The sequence below is a fragment of the Saccopteryx leptura genome, chromosome 12, assembly GCF_036850995.1.
Source record: "Saccopteryx leptura isolate mSacLep1 chromosome 12, mSacLep1_pri_phased_curated, whole genome shotgun sequence".
In the NCBI taxonomy this organism is placed as follows: Eukaryota; Metazoa; Chordata; class Mammalia; order Chiroptera; family Emballonuridae; genus Saccopteryx; species Saccopteryx leptura.
The window spans coordinates 26851526-26870537 of NC_089514.1; the positions used below are offsets into that span (position 1 = coordinate 26851526).

The 19012-nt window shown below is 36.3% G+C and overlaps 1 protein-coding gene across 2 annotated transcripts in view; it reads right to left on the reverse strand.

Annotated features, from left to right (window-relative positions):
* The window catches only part of PHF14 (PHD finger protein 14), a 186010-nt gene that overhangs the window by 123226 nt on the left and 43772 nt on the right, over window positions 1–19012 (reverse strand). For both annotated transcript variants that reach the window (XM_066354053.1, XM_066354052.1), the window contains exons 8-14: window positions 16970–17116; window positions 16065–16335; window positions 15642–15748; window positions 14078–14173; window positions 12462–12565; window positions 10839–10970; window positions 717–885 (exon numbers count right to left, since the gene is read on the reverse strand). In XM_066354053.1, the coding sequence (XP_066210150.1) occupies window positions 717–885; window positions 10839–10970; window positions 12462–12565; window positions 14078–14173; window positions 15642–15748; window positions 16065–16335; window positions 16970–17116 (1026 nt within the window). The remainder of the gene's footprint in view (window positions 1–716; window positions 886–10838; window positions 10971–12461; window positions 12566–14077; window positions 14174–15641; window positions 15749–16064; window positions 16336–16969; window positions 17117–19012) is intronic.

The window sequence follows — 19012 nt, forward strand, 5'->3', positions numbered from 1 at the left end:
TTTCAATACTCTCTGGCATGAAAACCTCTCCTCCAGCAAACATTAGCAAGACAATGGCCCTTCCCAAGCAGGAAGGTAATTTGCAATTTCACTGACCACATTCCTGGGGCTGCCCAGTGCCATTTTTTAACACTAAAAGTGAGCAAACTCAAATAATTCAAATTTTTCAAACTCATTTGCCCAACATCTACCCAGATGAACATATGTGGAATAAAATCAATATAATATTGGTCAAAGTATCAAGTAACAGAAGAAGAAAGTTTGAGTCAATTTATGTAAAATCCAAAACCAGAAAAGCTATGGATTATTTATGAATGCATACATTTGGAGTGTAATTAAGAAAAGAGAATGAGAAATATAAAGTTGCAGAAGAAGGCAACTTCTGGGCTAAATGAATAAAAATGTGATTACCCAGGAATTCACAGGGGACCCCAAAAAGCTTTAGTAATGTTCTGTTTTTGAACTTGGTGCATTCATTATATTAACAATGGGTGTTCATTATTATTATCCTTTACATGGAAGACATAACCTATAAGTTCTCAGGTATGTATGGTATATTTTGTAATATAAGATAATACAGTCTTAAGAATAACCAGTAGCAAACTACATGTTTCTTTCTTTGGATCCAGAGTGTATGTTCACCCTTAGTCTTTCTCACCTCTTCAGTTGTGCCCTCAGGACTTAAAAATGATCATGATAATTAGGGAATAAATTACCGTGTTTCTTATTGGAATCTTCTTGGGCTCTGGAGGCATGTCCTGTGGAACAAACTTCACTGGTTCCTTAATCTGCCTCCTGGATCGTTTGGTTCCATCTGGTAAGGTTTCCATGGCCATGTCTGCCTCCATGTCACTGCTCCCAGCCTGGTCACATTCTGAACACTGCCTACATAAAGAAAATATCAAAGTTCATAAATTCTTTTGTACCTTCTGGTGTTAGCATTGGTTTCTATAAATGCAAATTTCAGGTTATGTGAAGAATATATAAAAGTATACATGAGCCTGACCAGGTGGTGGCACAGTGGATAGAGCGTCAGACTGGGATGCAGAAGACCCAGGTTTGAGACCCCGAGGTCGCCAGCTTGCGCACGAGCTCATCTGGATTGAGCAAATAAAGCTCACCAGCTCGGACCTAAGGTCCCTGAGCAAGGGGTCACTCGGTCTGCTGTGGCCCACGGTCAGGGCACATGTGGGAGAGCAATCAATGAAAAACTAAGGTGTCAAATGAGAAACTAATGATTGATGCTTCTCATCTCTTCTCCGTTCCTGTCTGTCTGTCCCTATCTATCCCTCTCTCTGACTCTCTCTCTGTCCCTGAAAAAAAAAAAAAAGTATACATGAGTATATGTGACCACAGGGTACACACTGACTACCCATACAGAAAAACAGAAATTCCTATAAGAATGACAACAGTAGCCCTGGCCGGTTGGCTCAGTGGTAGAGCGTCGGCCTGGCGTGCAGAAGTCCCGGGTTCGATTCCCAGCCAGGGCACACAGGAGAAGCGCCCATCTGCTTCTCCCCCCTCCCCCTCTCCTTCCTCTCTGTCTCTCTCTTCCCCTCCTGCAGCCGAGGCTCCATTGGAGCAAAGATGGCCCGGGCGCTGGGGATGGCTCCTTGGCCTCTGCCCCAGGCGCCAGAGTGGCTCTGGTCGCGGCAGAGCGACGTCCCGAAGGGGCAGAGCATCGCCCCCTGGTGGGCAGAGCGTCGTCCCCTGGTGGGCGTACCAGGTGGATCCCGGTCGGGCGCATGCGGGAGTCTGTCTGACTGTCTCTCCCTGTTTCTAGCTTCAGAAAAATACAAAAAAAAAAAGAATGACAACAGTAAATTTAAAATGTGATTAACTTAAATAGCCACATGAGGCCAGTAGCTAACATTTGAACAGCAAAAGTCTACACAATGACTGCTGGAAATCTTTATATTAAAATTATTTCAAAAAGTCATACCAAGTTGATAAAAGTCAGATTTAAAAGAATGCTCAGAAAGCAACTCTCTAAAAGTCTAAGCTATAAGTATTCTTTTTATAAAAATGGAATACTATGTAAAATTATATCTGATATTTAGTTTATTTTTACATCAATACCCTTGAATGAAACTTAGAATTCTCTTATCAAGTATTTTCAAAGATCTCTTATCACCTTAATGCATACTCCAACAAAATTCATGTCTCTCACTAATTAATACAGTAAAACAATATCAAACTATTTTATTTTAAAAAGTAATAGCTTTAAATTTTGAACTTCAGTAACAGTTAAATACAAAGTGCCATTTGAGTTACTAATAAAAATATATTTATTATGATAATGCAAATTAATTTTTAAGGCATTAATCTTAAGATCTTAAAATTCTCATTTATTTCAGAAGAACTGTTGAGCAAAAATTTTAACAGTAAAAACAATAACCAATAAAAGAAAAACAAGGAAGAAATATATTATGTGTTACTTAAAAACTTTTATGTATCTGAAAAAATTTTTTTTTTATGTATCTAAGACCAGAACTAAGCACTTTAGTCCTTGGAATCATAGATTACCATGGAAATAAAAGTACAACTAAAGTATAATATATTTCTCTTGTATTGTCCGATAAGAAGAGTAAAGGTTCATCTGAAAACACCATACCAAATCCCCTAATTGAAATAACCTATAGACAGTCCTTAATTGTGAAAACCCCACAAAGGTTAGATATTATTAGTAAATAATAATAAACATAACAACCATTGAAACAGAAATACCTATAAAAAGATATCAAATTATTTCATAGAAAAGGACCAGTATCTTGTCTATACAGCATATAATCTTAATACTAAGTGATCATTTCTACTAGTTACAGCAAAATATAGTCAAAATTTCTAAGTTCCAATTGAGTTTTAACATGCATGAATTTCTGGGGTATTAGGATGAATCATTGTGGGGTGTGTGTGTGTTTTCATTGAATTATTCCCCTTCTAACTATAACTCTTGTCAGGACATACTCTAACTTCTCATGTTCGTTCTTATTTCTACCAAAAGTAGTATATTTAGGTGACAAACTTGCTTTTGGAGCACTCAGATAATAAAACTATGTTGCCCTGAACACCACAAAACATTGAACAAAGCAGAAATCAAAAGATAATGTAAACACAGCTGCAGAAATTTATCCAGTCCTATTTAAGACAACTACCACATGCTAGTTACCGTACAGAGTTGACACAGGCGAACACACTACTTGCAACTTTTTCAACAATCTATTAGATAATATAGTTTCCATCTTATAAATATCCACTAAAATACAAAAATATATCTCTGCTATGTTAATTGGCACACAAGACATTAAGAAATAATAACCTAAGATAAAATCATGTGGCTTGTCCAACTTAATCTAATTAAATAATAGCTAGGAAAATGTCATGGTTATATTTCATTATGTCAAAAAGCATACCTGGCCTCTTTTAATACTAAGCTTACATCATCCATGAATTTAGCTAAATTTTCTAATCCTATATATCTTAAGCCTATATATTTTCACTTTATATATTCTACTAGTGAAGAGAATCCTATAAATTTTTTTGAGTAAATTTTACTATGGTGACACTGGTTAACATAGTTATTACACAGGTTTCAGATGCCAATCCTACAACACATTTCTGTATATCATATTATGTGTTCACATCCCCCCCCAACTCAAGTCTGTTCATCACCATTTATCCCCTCATACCCTCCATGACCCACCCCACTACTAGAACTGATAAATTCAGTCAAGTAGCAGGATACAAAACAAATATCCAGAAATAAGCTGTAGTTTTATACATCAATATTGATCAGAAAGGTAAACCAACAAAACAATACCATTCACAATTGCCACAAAGAAAATAAAATGCCTAGGAATAAATTTAACCAAGGATGTAAAAGACCTGTACTCAGAAAATTATAAGACACTGAAGAAAGAAATTGAAGAACATACAAACAAGTATATACCGTATTTATAGATAGGTAGAATTAACATCACTAAAATATCCATATTACCCAAAGCAATCTATAGATTCCATGCAGTTCCTATCAAGATACCAATGGTGTAAGTCACAGAACTAGGACAAGTTTTGCAAAATTTTATATGAAACTATAAAAGATGCAAAATAGCCACAGCAATCTTGAGAAAGAAGGACAAAATCAGATGAATTAGGCTACCTGATATCAAACTATAATACAAGGTGACAGTAACCAAAACAACATGGTGCTGGCATAAAAATGGGCATATACATCAATGGAACAGAACAGAGGGCCCAGAAACCAACCGTGGATGCGGAGAATCCTATAATTTATCATTTCCATGCAAAATACTAAAGATCATCTTAAGTAATCAAATCATTCAATTAATTGAAGGTGGATTTTTAAAGTATAAATAATAAAAAATCATGTCAGGAATTTATGTAAAAGAATCTCAACACTGAAATGCAGAGAGATTTTTCTCAGTGTGCTGTTGCCTGTTCATCTCCAGCACCATACATTCCAACATATGTTCAGAATGATTACCCAAGGGGCTTTAAAATCCTAACTACTGAAGAAATATAACTTTAATGAAGAACAAATGCTAAGGTAAGGAAGTATGCTATTTAACCTATTAACTTATAGAGAATTTTATTTGTATAAGTTAAAGAAAAATCAATTTCATGGATCTTTAAAAGTAATAAACCTAGTAATACTCCATCTCTAAATTTTATACATAATTCATGATTTACTTTTTTTCTACTTTACAAATAAACTCCTTTAATCTTTAAAGATTCCACACTACAGTCTTTTTTCCCTTATCCTATACTTTCCCCTCTTTTTAGAGAAAAATCTTCCCAGGTACCTATATAAATTTCATCAGGAAAATAAAAATCAAAACCAAAATGCACCCTGGCCACATAGCCCAGTTGGTTAGAGCAGTAGAGCAGTGGTCCCCAACTCCCGGGCCACAGAGATGAATAAATAACTTACATTATTTCTGTTGTATTTATATTTAAGTCTGAGCAATGTTTTATTTTATTTTTTTTAATGACCAGATTCCCTCTGTTACATCGTCTAAGACTCACTCTTGATGCTTGTCTCGGTCACATGATACATTTATCCGTCCCACCGTAAAGGCTGGTCCATGAAAATATTTTCTGACATTAAACTGGTCCGTGGCCCAAAAAAGGTTGGGGACCACTGGGTTAAAGCATCCTTTCAAAGCACAGAGAAGTAGCCATTTCGATTCCTAGTCAGGCACATTCAGAAACAGATCAAAGTTCCTCTCCCTCTCCCTTTCTATCCTTCCTTCCTCTCTCATTAAAATCAATAAATCACAATTTTTAAAAATGAGATACCACCTCACACCTATAGTATGGCTGTCATCAAAAAGAAGAAATAGGCCCTGGACGGTTGGCTCAGTGGTAGAGCGTCGGCCTGGCGTGCAGAAGTGTCGGGTTCGATTCCCGGCCAGGGCACACAGGAGAAGTGCCCATCTGCTTCTCCACCCCTCCCCCTCTCCTTCCTCTCTGTCTCTCTCTCTTCCCTTCCAGCAGTGAGGCTCCATTGGAGCAAAGATGGCTCCTTGGCCTCTGCCCCAGGTGCTAGAGTGGCTCTGGTCGCAACAGAGCGACGCCCTGGAGGGGCAGAGCATCGCCCCCTGGTGGGCAGAGCATCGCCCCTGGTGGGCGTGCTGGGTGGATCCCGGTCGGGCGCATGCGGGAGTCTGTCTGACTGTCTCTCCCCGTTTCCAGGTTCAGAAAAGTACACACACACACACACACACACAAAGAAGAAATAAGTACGGAAACCCTGTGTACTGTTGCTGGGAATGTAAAATGGTAAAGCAACTATGGAAAACAGTACGGAGATTCCTCAAAAATTTAAACAGAGAACTACCATATGATCTAGCAATTCTACTTCTGAGTGTATACATGTACCCAAAGGAATGAAATCACTGTCCTGAGAAGATCTGCACCACCATGTTCACTGCATCGTTATTTATAATATTCAAGACATGGAAACAGCTTGTGTCCATCAATGAATGAATGGATAAAGAAAATGTGACACAATGAAATATTATTCGGTCATAAAAAAGAATGAAATCTGGCCAAGAGTTTGCTTAAAGGCTTTTAATCTCTGTAAAAAAAAAAAAAAAAAAAAAAAAAAAGAAGGCTGGATAAAGATGGGGCACATATACACCATGGTATACTAGTCAGCTAGAAGAAATGATGACATCGGATCACTTACAGCAGAATGGTGGAATCTTGATTAACATTATGCGGAGTGAAATAAGCGAATCAGAAAAAAACAAGAACTGCAGGATTCCATACATTGGTGGGACATAAAAGTGAGACTAAGAGACATGGACAGGAGTGTGGTGGTTATGGGGGGGTGGGGGGAGGGAAGGAGGGAGGGGTACAAAGAAAACTGGATAGAGGGTGATGGAGGACGATCTCTCTTTGGGTGATGGGTATGCAACAGAACTAAATGACAAGATAACCTGGAAATGTTTTCTTTGAATATATGTACCCTGATTTATTGATGTCACCCCATTAAAATAAAAATTTATTTATAAAAAAAAAAGAATGAAATCTTGCCATTTGTAGCAACATGGATAGAACTTGAAGTTAGTATGCTAAACGAGTAAGTCAAAGGCAAAAACTATGATCTCACTTATGTGTGGAATCTTCAAAAATAAATGAACAAAAAACTCAGAGATATAGAGAATCGATTGCTGAATATGCCAGAGGCAGGAGGGATGGGTGGTGAGTAAAACGGGTGAAAGTAGTCAAAAGGTACAAGCTTTCCGTTATAAATCCTGGGATGTATGTACAGCATGGTGACTGTAGTTACAATACTATATTGTATATTCAAAAAGGAGATCTTAAAAGTGCTCATCATAAAAAAAATTATTGTAAGTATGTGTGGTAATGGATTAACTGATTATGGTAATCATTTCACCATATATACATACATCAAATCATTATCTGCATATCTAAAACTAATAGTGTTATATGCCAGTTACATCTTAAAGAAAAGAGCGATGGAAGGAGAGGACAAAAAACAAACAAACAAAACACTGATTCTTCATAGAAGGATTTTTGCTATTTATTTTCTTTTCATCTTAAAATAAACAAAGGTATATCCAGTGAATAACAAAATGTAATAAATATTATTCAATTCCCTGTCAAATAATACTCTTTAGAATATTCTTTTTTTTATGAGATTTTATTTATTCATTTTAGAGAAAGAGAGAGAGACAAAAGGGGGGGGGGGAAGCATCAACTCCCATATGTGCTTAGACCAGGCAAGCCCAGGGTTTCGAACTGGCGACCTCAACATTCCAGGTCGATGTTTTATCCACTGCGCCACCACAGGGCAGGCAGAATATTCTTTAAATAATTAGACAAGTCAAAGGTAGTGGAAACATAGTACTCTAAAATTTAAACACCTATTTATTAATGTAATAAATCAAACCTTTAACTATTTATTTTATATCCTACCAAACTTGTTTTAGAAAGAATGTAAACCAGTGTGCAAGAGTCTATGTTTTTTAAAAGCAAACCAAACATAACAAATTAAAAGCAAGATAAAATACATTGGTACCTTGAGATATGAATTTAATTCATTCTGTAACCGAGCTCGTAAGTCAGTCAACTCGTATATCAAACTGCTGATACTGGACCCGTGCGCCAACGCACCAACTGGTGGCAGCTTCCCGAATCACGACTCGTATCTCGGAATTTTGCTCGGATCTTGAACAAAAATATGGACCGAGTCACAGCTCGTATCTTAAAAAATTCGTATGTTGGTCTGTTCATATCTCAAGGTACCACTGTACAGTTCAAACCCTGGGCATAAGTACAAACAAAATGAAACCTAGATTGGTGGTTTTCAGCCTTTTTACATTTAGGGACCAGTGAAAACAGAATTATTTTAGGGACCACTAAGGCAGAAATAAAAACCATTATTTGTATTTTGTGCTTTATCTTTTAGTTACCAGATGATCAAGGAAAGATATATATGTATTTCAATGGAATAAAACTGAAATTACTGGAGAGCAAGATTTAATTCAAGTAAAGCTGGTGCTAAATCTGTTGCTTCTTTGCAAGAACACTTGATAACAGAGGCTGCAGTTTGTTTCCAAAAGACGAAGCACTGTGATGACATCCATTTGGTTTCTCTGTTTAATTTTTATTAATAATAGGGCAGAAAAAGTCTTCTCACACAGTAGGTAGCAGAAAAATGATTAAAAATGTAATAGCTTTGTAACTAAGAGACAGATATTCCTCTCCCAGTGATATCCAAACTTGTGACAATGATTGCATTTTATGTTTGGATACCAGAGTGACATCAGAAGATAAATCTATCAGTTTTTCTTTTTCACAGTGATTAAGGGAGGAGTTGCTGTCTTCCATGAATGGGTTATTGATCCAGGTTAACTTTATGGGGATCCTCATTTGCAGGGTAATGATAGTTAAGGCTTTGAACTAATGCTCTTAAATGTTGACCTCTTATATTAAATATAACTTTCCAGTTGACATCTGCAGCAATCCAAAAATTTGGAAAAGTGGATACATTCCTACATCTTCTGTGTAACACTGAATACTACATAAGTTTGTCCAAATGCTTTTTTCTATTGTGCATGATTTGTAAATGTTCTTCATGATGTCCAGTGATATCTAAGACAACTTCAGTAGCATTTTCATTGATAATACAGGCTGATACGAGGCAATCACCCTGAGCTTAAGCAAATCTGATCAAGATCATTGGGTCTATAATTGTCATACAACATCAGGCTGGTTAACTCTTTCACAGACTGGCACAAAATTTCTGGCTCACCAGCAGTTGAAAAACACTAGCCTAGACTGACCAGGCGGTGGCACAGTGGATAGAGCGTCAGACTGGGATGCAGAGGACACAGGTTCAAGACCCCGAGGTTACCAGCTTGAGCACTCGCTCATCTGGTTTGAGCAAAGCTTACCAGCGTGGACCCAAGGTCGCTGGCTCGAGCAAGGGATTATTCCGTCTGCTGTAGCCCCACGGTCAAGGCACATATGAGAAAGCAATCAATGAACAACTAAGGTGTTGCAACAAAAAACTAATGATTGATGCTTCTCATTTCTCTTTGTTCCTGTCTGTCTGTCCCTATCCCTCTCTCTGACTCTCTCTCTGTCTCTGTAAAAAAAAAAAAAGAAAGAAAAGAAAAACACTAGCCTGGATTACACCTTCATTAGTCCATCTATATCCTGCCAAATTTCTCACCTACTTAATATGATTCTTCGTTGGCATTGCCTATTCCTATTCTAAAGTATGGAACTCTCATATTCCTGGGCAATTGAGCATACTGGAGAAAAACAAATTAATCATACTAAACTAGTTCACTGAACATTCTGACTATATAGTTTCAGCAAGTCAGTTATCTCTGAATTTTTTCCCCACAGAAATATTGTAAACTCTCCTAAAGCCCATCATCATCCTATGCCTTTTCCCTCTCAACAGACTACTTCTGTTTCACTGAAAAGTCAAAGCCTGCCTAATGTGAACTCTTACCTTCCTACTCTCCACCAATAATTACTTCTGTATCTTTACCCATTGCATCTTTCCTGTGGCATGTCTTAAGTCATCCACCATAGCGCAGTGAAATATTGTGGAATGGACCAAATAGAAAGCAACCAGATCTAAAATTAGTGTCTCTATAAAAGCAATACTGACATTGAAAGAAAAAGCTGAGGAGCAGGCACTTAGAACAGTCTAGCAAGTGGGATGCAGTATCTGAGAAGGCAAGAGATTGTATAACAGTGAACATAAGGGGTATTAGTATACAGTAGTAAGGGTGTTACCATAGGCTTGCATAGCATAAACAACTTTAATGCTATTTTCATTGACGATACAGGCTGATAAGAGACAATCACCCTGAGTTTAAGCAAATCTGATCAAGATCATTGGGTCTGTAATCGTCATATAACATCAGGCTGGTTAACTCTTTCGCAGACAGGCACAAAAAGCAAAAATTGATGATATTCAGAAATTATACTAGTGGGCTTTGTAGAAATTTAAGCCCCCCCAAAAAAGACTGAGGAAAGCTAAGCAGATACTAAAGCAGAGGTTAGGCAGTGATATTATATTAACTATCACCTGGCTCTCTATGGGAAAAAGTCCTAATTTATAGCATTTGCCAATCTCCATGGTAAGAAAATTCCTAACCATGGTTAATTTCAAGCTACCAACATGGCATCAGAGAATGCATAGAATGGGAAAAAGATGAATAATGGCATACCATTGTAAAGTTTTTATACCATACATATACAATAGATTTAAATAAAGAACATGGAAAATTGTAAAATATTTAGGAAGTTAAATTTCTTTTAGTATTTATCATCTTTAATATAACATTTAAAAATCTGAAAATGTTAAAAAGCAAAAAGTAACAACTGCCTCCCCCATTTGAGATAAACTAAAGAAAAATAATTCTCTAAAACTTATTCCAAACATATACTGTACCCAATTAGCTGCTAAGCAAAACTAAGTTGATTTTAGAGACCAATTCGATCACTAGAAACCAAAAGATATTAAAGATACTTTTATTTGCTGCAACTCTAGCTTCAACTTTTTCACTTTAAAACATTGCAACCAATGCATAGGGTCTTGTGCAGTTTAGGTCTTTTGGAGAGAGCTCTCACTAAAACATCTGGGCTATTTTTAAATACCTTTATTGATTATACCTCAATAGAGTTGGATAAAATATTTATGAAAGTATCAACTTTAAAATGTGCCAAAAACTTTATTAGGAAATAATGTTACACTTCCATTTTACACTGTTGAAATGAAGCCAACCCAATTCTAACATCTAAATCCTCTCCATTTTACTTACCAATAACTGTTTTTGGTCTTTCTTGGCATCCTCGTAAGAGGAGGGTCCAGACATCCAAGATGGTAATGGAGTTTACAGGTATCACACAACAAAAGAAGATGCTGATCATGGTTCTTCTTACAAATTCCACAACTTTGAATAAAGGCAGCAAATAAAGTTTTAGAATAATAATGATCATAATGAAACAGTTAATTTATATATTTTTTAAATTTCACAATTTCCTCTCAATTAACTTAATATTTCTTTTGTTGAAATCAAATTTTTTTCATAACGTCTTTTTATAATGTCAGTAACTAATTATTAGTTCTAATTACTTTTGAGAATATAGAAAAATAACTTGGATCTAGTATAAATTTAAATAGTGCTAGAGACAAACCTTTCGGAGTGGGAAATATATAAGATATTCTTACCTTAATTTTAAATATCACTTAAAACTCATTAACATTAGCTCAAATTTTCTCTAAAAATATAATTTAAACAAATATTTTCTAATGTTCTACTTCTCTAAAACTACAAAAGAAGTGACTTTAAAAACAAAATTCAGTTTCTTTTGTACTGTTAATTATAAAGTAAATGTATTGATAAAACTCAGAAGAACACAGATATGCCTAATGGTTCCAAATGAACTAATTTTGTTTGGAAGGAGCTGGATTGAGAATGTGCTAGTCTTCACACAGTTCACTAAGACACTAGTGGGCTTCTCCTACATTTCAAGGAAGTTATTTGCTATTACCTATGGAGGGAGCCTTCAACCAGGAATGGAAAGTAATTATAAAGATTGATGATGTTGCTATTGCTGCTATTTCTGGAAAAGGAAGGGGTTGTAGGGATATTTATGTATTATATAAACATATATACATGTTTACATGAATATAAACATTTATTTGTGTATGTATATATATATCTATATATATACACACAAACATAAATTTACTAGCATCTTCTAAACTTTTCCCATTTAATCAATATAATCAGTTATACAAAATGATTGTAACCTACTAAGGTACAGAAAGAAGTCCTGAATATGTAAAACTACTATAATAGTGAGCATTATAAAATATTGAGCCAAAAAAAAGTAAACAACAAAAATACTTCTGTAAACAAAATTATACAACTAAGCATAGAGAAAAAAATTGTACAGATTCAACTCTAAAACTTATCTTCATTATCTACCACTGTACAAAGGCAATAGTTCAGAGTATACATATATATATATATATATAATACCCATCATAACCTAAAAACATATGCAAAACCCTAAAACCTATTCAAATAAAATAAAAATGCCTATTTAGTGTATTGTTTAATTATTCATAAAAATAAACATCTACATTATTTATAGTCACTTTTCATTTCCATGAAGCTTATGCATATATATTCCCAGTTACTTAAAGGATACAAAAAGTCATTTCATTCATCTTATTAAAAGAGGAAAAATCTCTTCTGTTATTAAACTTGAAAGGCATCTTTGATGAAGGTATTAATGAAATGAACTTTAAATGCATTTAACTTAAATTCCGGTCTGGATATAATGCATTCTCCAATACTTGGAACATCTTGTTACTAAAAAGTATTCGTTTAAAAGTATACAGTATCAATCTGTCATAATTTTTCATTACTTGCCTATAAAGCACAGTGGGAAGAATAGACGTCTTTTGCGTGCCTCCTTCTTTTTTACTTGGCTTTCGCTCCTTGGGTGCTCGCAGAATTGCCGGTATGTTCAACTTCTATTGATTTGAACAAACGCAGTTTATTTTGTTTTAAAAAAGAAATACAAAACAACATTTTCTTCTCTATGCCATTCAAGTCAACTGAAAGTGCTAGGATTGTGAGAGGGAAATGTTTTACCAGCTATTACACCAGCGAAAAGGATTAAAATGAGTTTTTGTTTCACGGTTACTTCCATTAGAAACCTATAATTACATACTTCCGTCAGTTTTCAGTGGAACACTAAAACGTTATGAAAATTAAACTACTTTAGCTTTAAAAAGTGAAAGACAAGGACAGGCATTTAAGAACGTTTTTTGAAAAATACACAGTACAGTTGACAAAAAAGAATATTGAAGCCGTTTATTTTCCTCAGCATCCCAACTACACTGGGGCTCCATAGGTTAATTAGAAAAATTATCTTATTGGGCCAAGCTCTCCACAAAGCAAATGAGATTCTCTCTGGGTTTCTACTAATCTGTAGTGTGCTGGCTTCACGGACAGCAACCATCTATCAAAGTCATTTCTCAGTGGCCCCGTGGGCCGGCATCTGTTCAACCAACTGGAAGAAAGTGTCATGCAAGCAGTACAAATGAATTCTACCTCGGCCGTGTATTTCACATGTGCACTAGGAAACCTGTGAACTTCTGTTAAAAGTCACCTATTAATTGAAAATGCCCTTTTACAACAGATTCTTATGAGACACTTGAAAATCAAGCCAAAAGATATCGCCAGCTTAGCAAATAAACTAATGATAGGCCTGTACTCAACATTAACTTCTCTAAATATAAAATATAAAACACTACGTATAATCTTCCAAAAATCCATCAACAGCCTATCAATAGGACAAAGATCAATTCTCCATAAGTGAGTATTCAGTATCACCTTTTAAATTATGTTACTCATTATAAGCCACATATACCCTGTTCACAAATGTATCTTCAAAGCTAGCATGGTGCAATTCATATCAGAATGTTATTACTTTATAGAATAGTATGTCTGCACGGATTTGTATGATGAATTTGACCCTTTGTAAGCCTGTGAGAAGAGTAGAATGAAAAAAATCTGTTCTTTGAAAATCATCCTTCACAAATAAAACTATTTTCGCAGTGAAAGGACCACAATGAGTCTCCAACATCCTTAAAAAAGTATAACTAAAATTACCTGACTGAATTCTTAATTTATGAATTATGTACACCATACCAAAATAAAATTTTTTTTTTTCTAAGAAATCTACTTGGCAATGATTCTTCTTTTCAACACCAAGAACTTGAACAGGCTAAAAATGTTCAAGGATAAAGTAAATTTTTTTCACAACTGCAATAATACCTACTGAAGTCAAGCTACATGTTCTCAGTAGGCAGCTTAATGCTCTAGATGTATTTCAGGCAGAAATCATTATCATAGAGAATTAACTGGCCCGAATCAAACAGAATTTCTCAGTGAGCACAGTGACAGCTGAATCAGAGATCTGATTTTGGACAATGCAGAGAACAAGAGCAGAAGGAGACGGCGATTGGAAAGAAACTAACCTGCCCCGTGATTCTGCCAAGTAAGGCCCAGATTCCTTGCCCTTCGCTTCGAAGTTTCCCATTCAGGTTTTGTAGTTCTTCTAAAGACTCACACAGCTACAAGGCAAATCATTCAGACTTGTAAATCATTAAGCTATTTAGCAAAATATGTGAAATATTTAAACAATAAATATCCAAGAACATCTCCATTTATATTCCATAGAGTTTTAATATATTCAAGTCACAACCACTGAGAGATGAGGCTATCCAATTAGTTAGGAAGCCTCAACAAAATGTAAGCATTTTCTTTTGTTAGCATTTTTACTAATGACAATGATACCTACGTTTATATATTGCTATAGTTCACCATATCATTTCACACATTTTGCTAGTTAATCTGTGACTAACATACCTTTCTACCATATCCCAGTGAAAAAACTAAGGAACAGAGAGTTTTTGTGACTTGGCCAAAATCACAGAACTAACAAGAACCCCCAGGCCTTCTCAGTCTAATCACAGAACTCTTTTCACAACTGTATGGCTAATTATGGGATATTCCTTTTTACTAACTCTTCATCACTTAAAACATTATCGAACAAAAGTCAGTACCAGTTTTGTATGGACATGTTATTTATTTATTACCTAACATTTTTACTACACCTGCTTTTTTATTTATTTATTTATTTCTGAAGTTGGAAACGGGGAGGCAGTCAGACAGACTCCCGCATGTGCCCGACCAGGATCCACCCTGCATGCCCACCAGGGGGCGATGCTCTGCCCATCTGGGGCATCGCTCTGTTGCAACCAGAGCCACTCTAGTGCCTGAGGCAGAGGCCATAGAGCCATCCTCAGCGTCCAGGCCATCTTTGCTCCAATGGAGCCCTGGCTGTGGGAGGGGAAGAGAGAGACAGAGAGGAAGGAGAGGGGGAGGGGTGGAGAAGCAGATGGGTGCTTCTCCTGTGTGCCCTGGCCGGGAATCAAACCCGGGACTCCTGCACGCCAAGCCGACGCTCCACCACTGAGCCAACAGGCCAGGGCCTTTACTATACCTGCTTTTAATACAATCTTTCTTTTTGAGTTCCTTCACCATTAGAATGAAGAAGCAGAATATAATTGTAATTGGGTGGGTTTTTTTTAAATAAAAGATAACATTACAAAACAATTCAAGATAAAAATAGTAATTCATAATAAGTTTTTACGTTTTAAGCTCCATAGTACAGGGGTCAAATTTAAGAAATGGAATCAGAATAATTGGCCTCAAACACCAACTCTCTGATCTGACAACCAGCATGAGCCTAAGCAAATTACTTCACCTGTTCAGGACTCAGTTTCCTCCTCCAAAAATGGGAGCACTCAGCATAACCCACACTATCAAGTCGAAATGAGAATGAAATGAATGATTACAGGTCAAGTTCTCAAATGGCCCGACACAGAGCAGGTGCTCAGTACGCGTTAGCGATGATAATGCAGACAGTGGGGTAGGAGTTGCAGGCCAGGGCGCAAAAACTCCAGTTTCCAAATGAAACATAACTGGAAATGCTGTAAAATCATGTAAAAGGTCTATTATGTTTTGTAGCCAACTTACCTTATTGTATTCCACATGAAGCTTTTCCTGTTCATTCTCTAATTTGTCCTTTATATTCTTCTGTTCAGCCATATTTTCCTGAATTTGAATCATGCGCATATTTCTCTCTATTTAAATGAAAGATCCAACTTTATTTTCGTAGAAAAGAAAAGCTGATATACAAGACACACAAAAGAAGCAGCTCGCCACAGAGAGGATCACATGGATAAAACTATGTTACATTGTTTAAAACATTTTTAACTCTGTGTTACAAACACATGAACCTAGCATTTTACAACAACCCACAACTTATTAGGAAAATAAACATGCTTTTGTTTTGATATATGTAGCATGGCTAATAAATTAAAAATTGACAGCATGTCAAATATTCTCATTAGCAAATCATTCTCATTGAAATGTGCATGTATCAGTGTCTATACTGACCAAAATAATAATTCACAAAATCAGCAGTGAGAGCAGGTTGCTTGTGCTTTCTCCGTCCATCCACACTTGAGCTAGTATCAGAATTGTCCACTGGGAAGATATCTGTACTGATCCCCATTAGTTCTGCTTTCCGCATCAGTTTACGAATGGCCGAAGCACTGCTAGTGAGTGGTCTGGGCAGCTTTTCCCTGGGAACCCAGGCCTGGGGCCTGGTGGACCGAGCTAGTTCTGCTTTGGCACGATACTGCTGGAGCCGGGCATTGATCCTTGCCTATAGAAAAAAAAAGGTATACAAATTTAACAAGATATTAAAAACAAATATGCTCCTTATGATTTTAACTTCCATGCTTAGAGAAAGGACAGATAGCCAGAATTCTCGATAGCAAGGCAAGTTATATCCATCAACGGTCCTTAAGGTATACTGTATAATTTTGGGGTTATAGTACATTAGGTCTACTCCTAGCAACAACAGTGCTACTCTACAATCAGAGTTGTCACAAACTAATTTGATTAAGCTGCAGTTTCTCTTCTTAATAACTGTACGAGTATCCATAAATTAATTCACATGGAAATATATCTTAAGTGATAGGCAAAATGATCAGATCTTTTACATAAATAATCATCAGAACAGAATTAAAAAGATGTGGTCAATATGTTGCACTAATAGAATAATTTCTTCTACGGCACATTTTTCAGTGTGCTTTAAAAAATGGCTGCTCTGTTGACTAGATGAGGAGTAACATATTAAGCCACAAACTGTACTTGCCATTTAACTTAATGACAGTCCATTTCCTAAGTGACAACCAAATTTCATGACTATACTTCATATCCCGTTGGCAAACACACATGAGACCTGAAATATGTAACCTCAAAAGAATAAATGAGTTTTGGCATAAACTCCATACCTGTGCTTCTGGTGAGAGCTGCTTCTCTCTTTCTTGTAGAGACATTTTACAATAGGATTGTAGCGCCAAGTAGTTTTTCCTCTTCCACTTTCTGTCTAACCTATCTGCATGTTGCTTACAGTAAGCAAAAAATGGATCTGCTATATCCTATATAAAAAAGGGGGTGGGGTGGAGGGAGAAAGTGAACATTTTTACTTCAAAGGGTCATAAAAAAAACCTAACATAGGAGATAATTTTTTAAAGAGCCTCCAACTGTGTTGCTTATTTCAAAAACAAATTACAAAAGCAATTTATACACATAATGATAAAGACTGCTTCCTTAGAAGCTGAGTCCTGTATATTAACACCAAATTAACAACTTTTCTTTAAAGGCCTGTATATTTAAAAATACTGAAATCAAATCTTATGTAGTATATTTAATTAATCTTGTATACCTAAAATAATCCTGCTTAGAATAGATAGGATTTAATCACCATAGGTGGAAATTATCATTAAATATTGAAGTTATGCATACATAAATATTATAAAACAACAATATATCCATAAATACAGAACTAGCCAACACAGACAAGTGGGGATTTCTATCTGGCTAGCAATGCAGGGACAGAGTCTACCCAGGACAGAAACAGGTTCAGGTGGCCAGATCCTGTCAATAAAAACACTCAGGTCTCCCCCTCCTTTTTTTTTTTTTTTCCTGAAGCTGGAGACAGTCAGACAGACTCCCGCATGCGCCCAACCGGGATCCACCCGGCACGCCCACCAGGGGTGGAGCTCCGCCCACCAGGGGGCGATGCTCTGCCACTCTAGCGCCTGGGGCAGAGGCCAAAGAGCCATCCCCAGCGCCCGGGCCATCTTTGCTCCAATGGAGCCTTGGCTGCGGGAGGGGAAGAGAGAGACAGAGAGGAAGGAGGGGTAGGGGGTGGAGAAGCAGATGGGCGCTTCTCCTATGTGCCCTGGCCGGGAATCAAACCCGGGTCCCCCACACACCAGGCCGACGCTCTACCGCTGAGCCAACCGGCCAGGGCCTCCCCTTTAACTTTTTATATAGCCCTAAAACCTCAAATGGAAACACAACTCTCTCTCTTAGCCATCTTTCAAGGTACTAGACTAATAGGTACATTTTTAAAAAGATACAAAAAAAAAATGAAGGAAAAAGAAATTTATTCTATCAAAAACAAATATTTAAAAATACATAGCCAAAAAAAGTAATCTACAATATGAATGCTAGCAAAATGACAGATAGTCTCAAGGAGGAGAAATAAAGATAATCTATCCATATAGTTTTTATCTGGTATAGGAAAAGGGCCTCTTACAACCCAAAGAGAAGTGATGACACTAAAAAAAAAAGAAAATATAAGACAAGAAGAATTAAGAATGAATAGAAAGAAAAATAATAATTTAAAAATAATCTAAGATATTCTTAACATTAAAAAAAGTACATGATGCCATTCTGTGGTGTGATATATAGAGATGTCATAGTATAATTCTGTGGATAAGATCACAGAACTTGGAAATATAAAACCATGGATATAAATCTTGGCTCCACTGTTTACTGGTTTTGCAGCTTCAAACAAGTTGCTAAACATTTCTAGGCCTCTGATAACTCATTAGTCAAATGGACTTAATAATAACTATTTCATATAGCTGTAAGAATAAAATAAAAAGATGTGGGTAAGAGAGTGCATTCACACACTCACACACACCCACATACAGCTGCTTTCTCGTGACATGCTCTAAATCCTGGTGACAGAAAATGCTAAATAGAAATAAAGATTATATTGAACCTCAGCCAAATGGCCAGATATGAAGTATTATTCTGTTGTTTTAAAGTAGGAAAGGTTGAAATTGAGTTATCAGATAGGTTTTATGCTTGCATAGGTCAGTTAAACATTAGGACCCAGCCTGACTTAGGGAAAAGACCAGTCATCTTTGCACTACAAGCTATCTGAAAGGGAGTAAGCAGTCCTAGTGATTTTTGTTTAGTTTTGTTCTAATCAGTTATTTTTGGATCGAGGGAAAATAAATCTTCATTCTAAGGCTAGC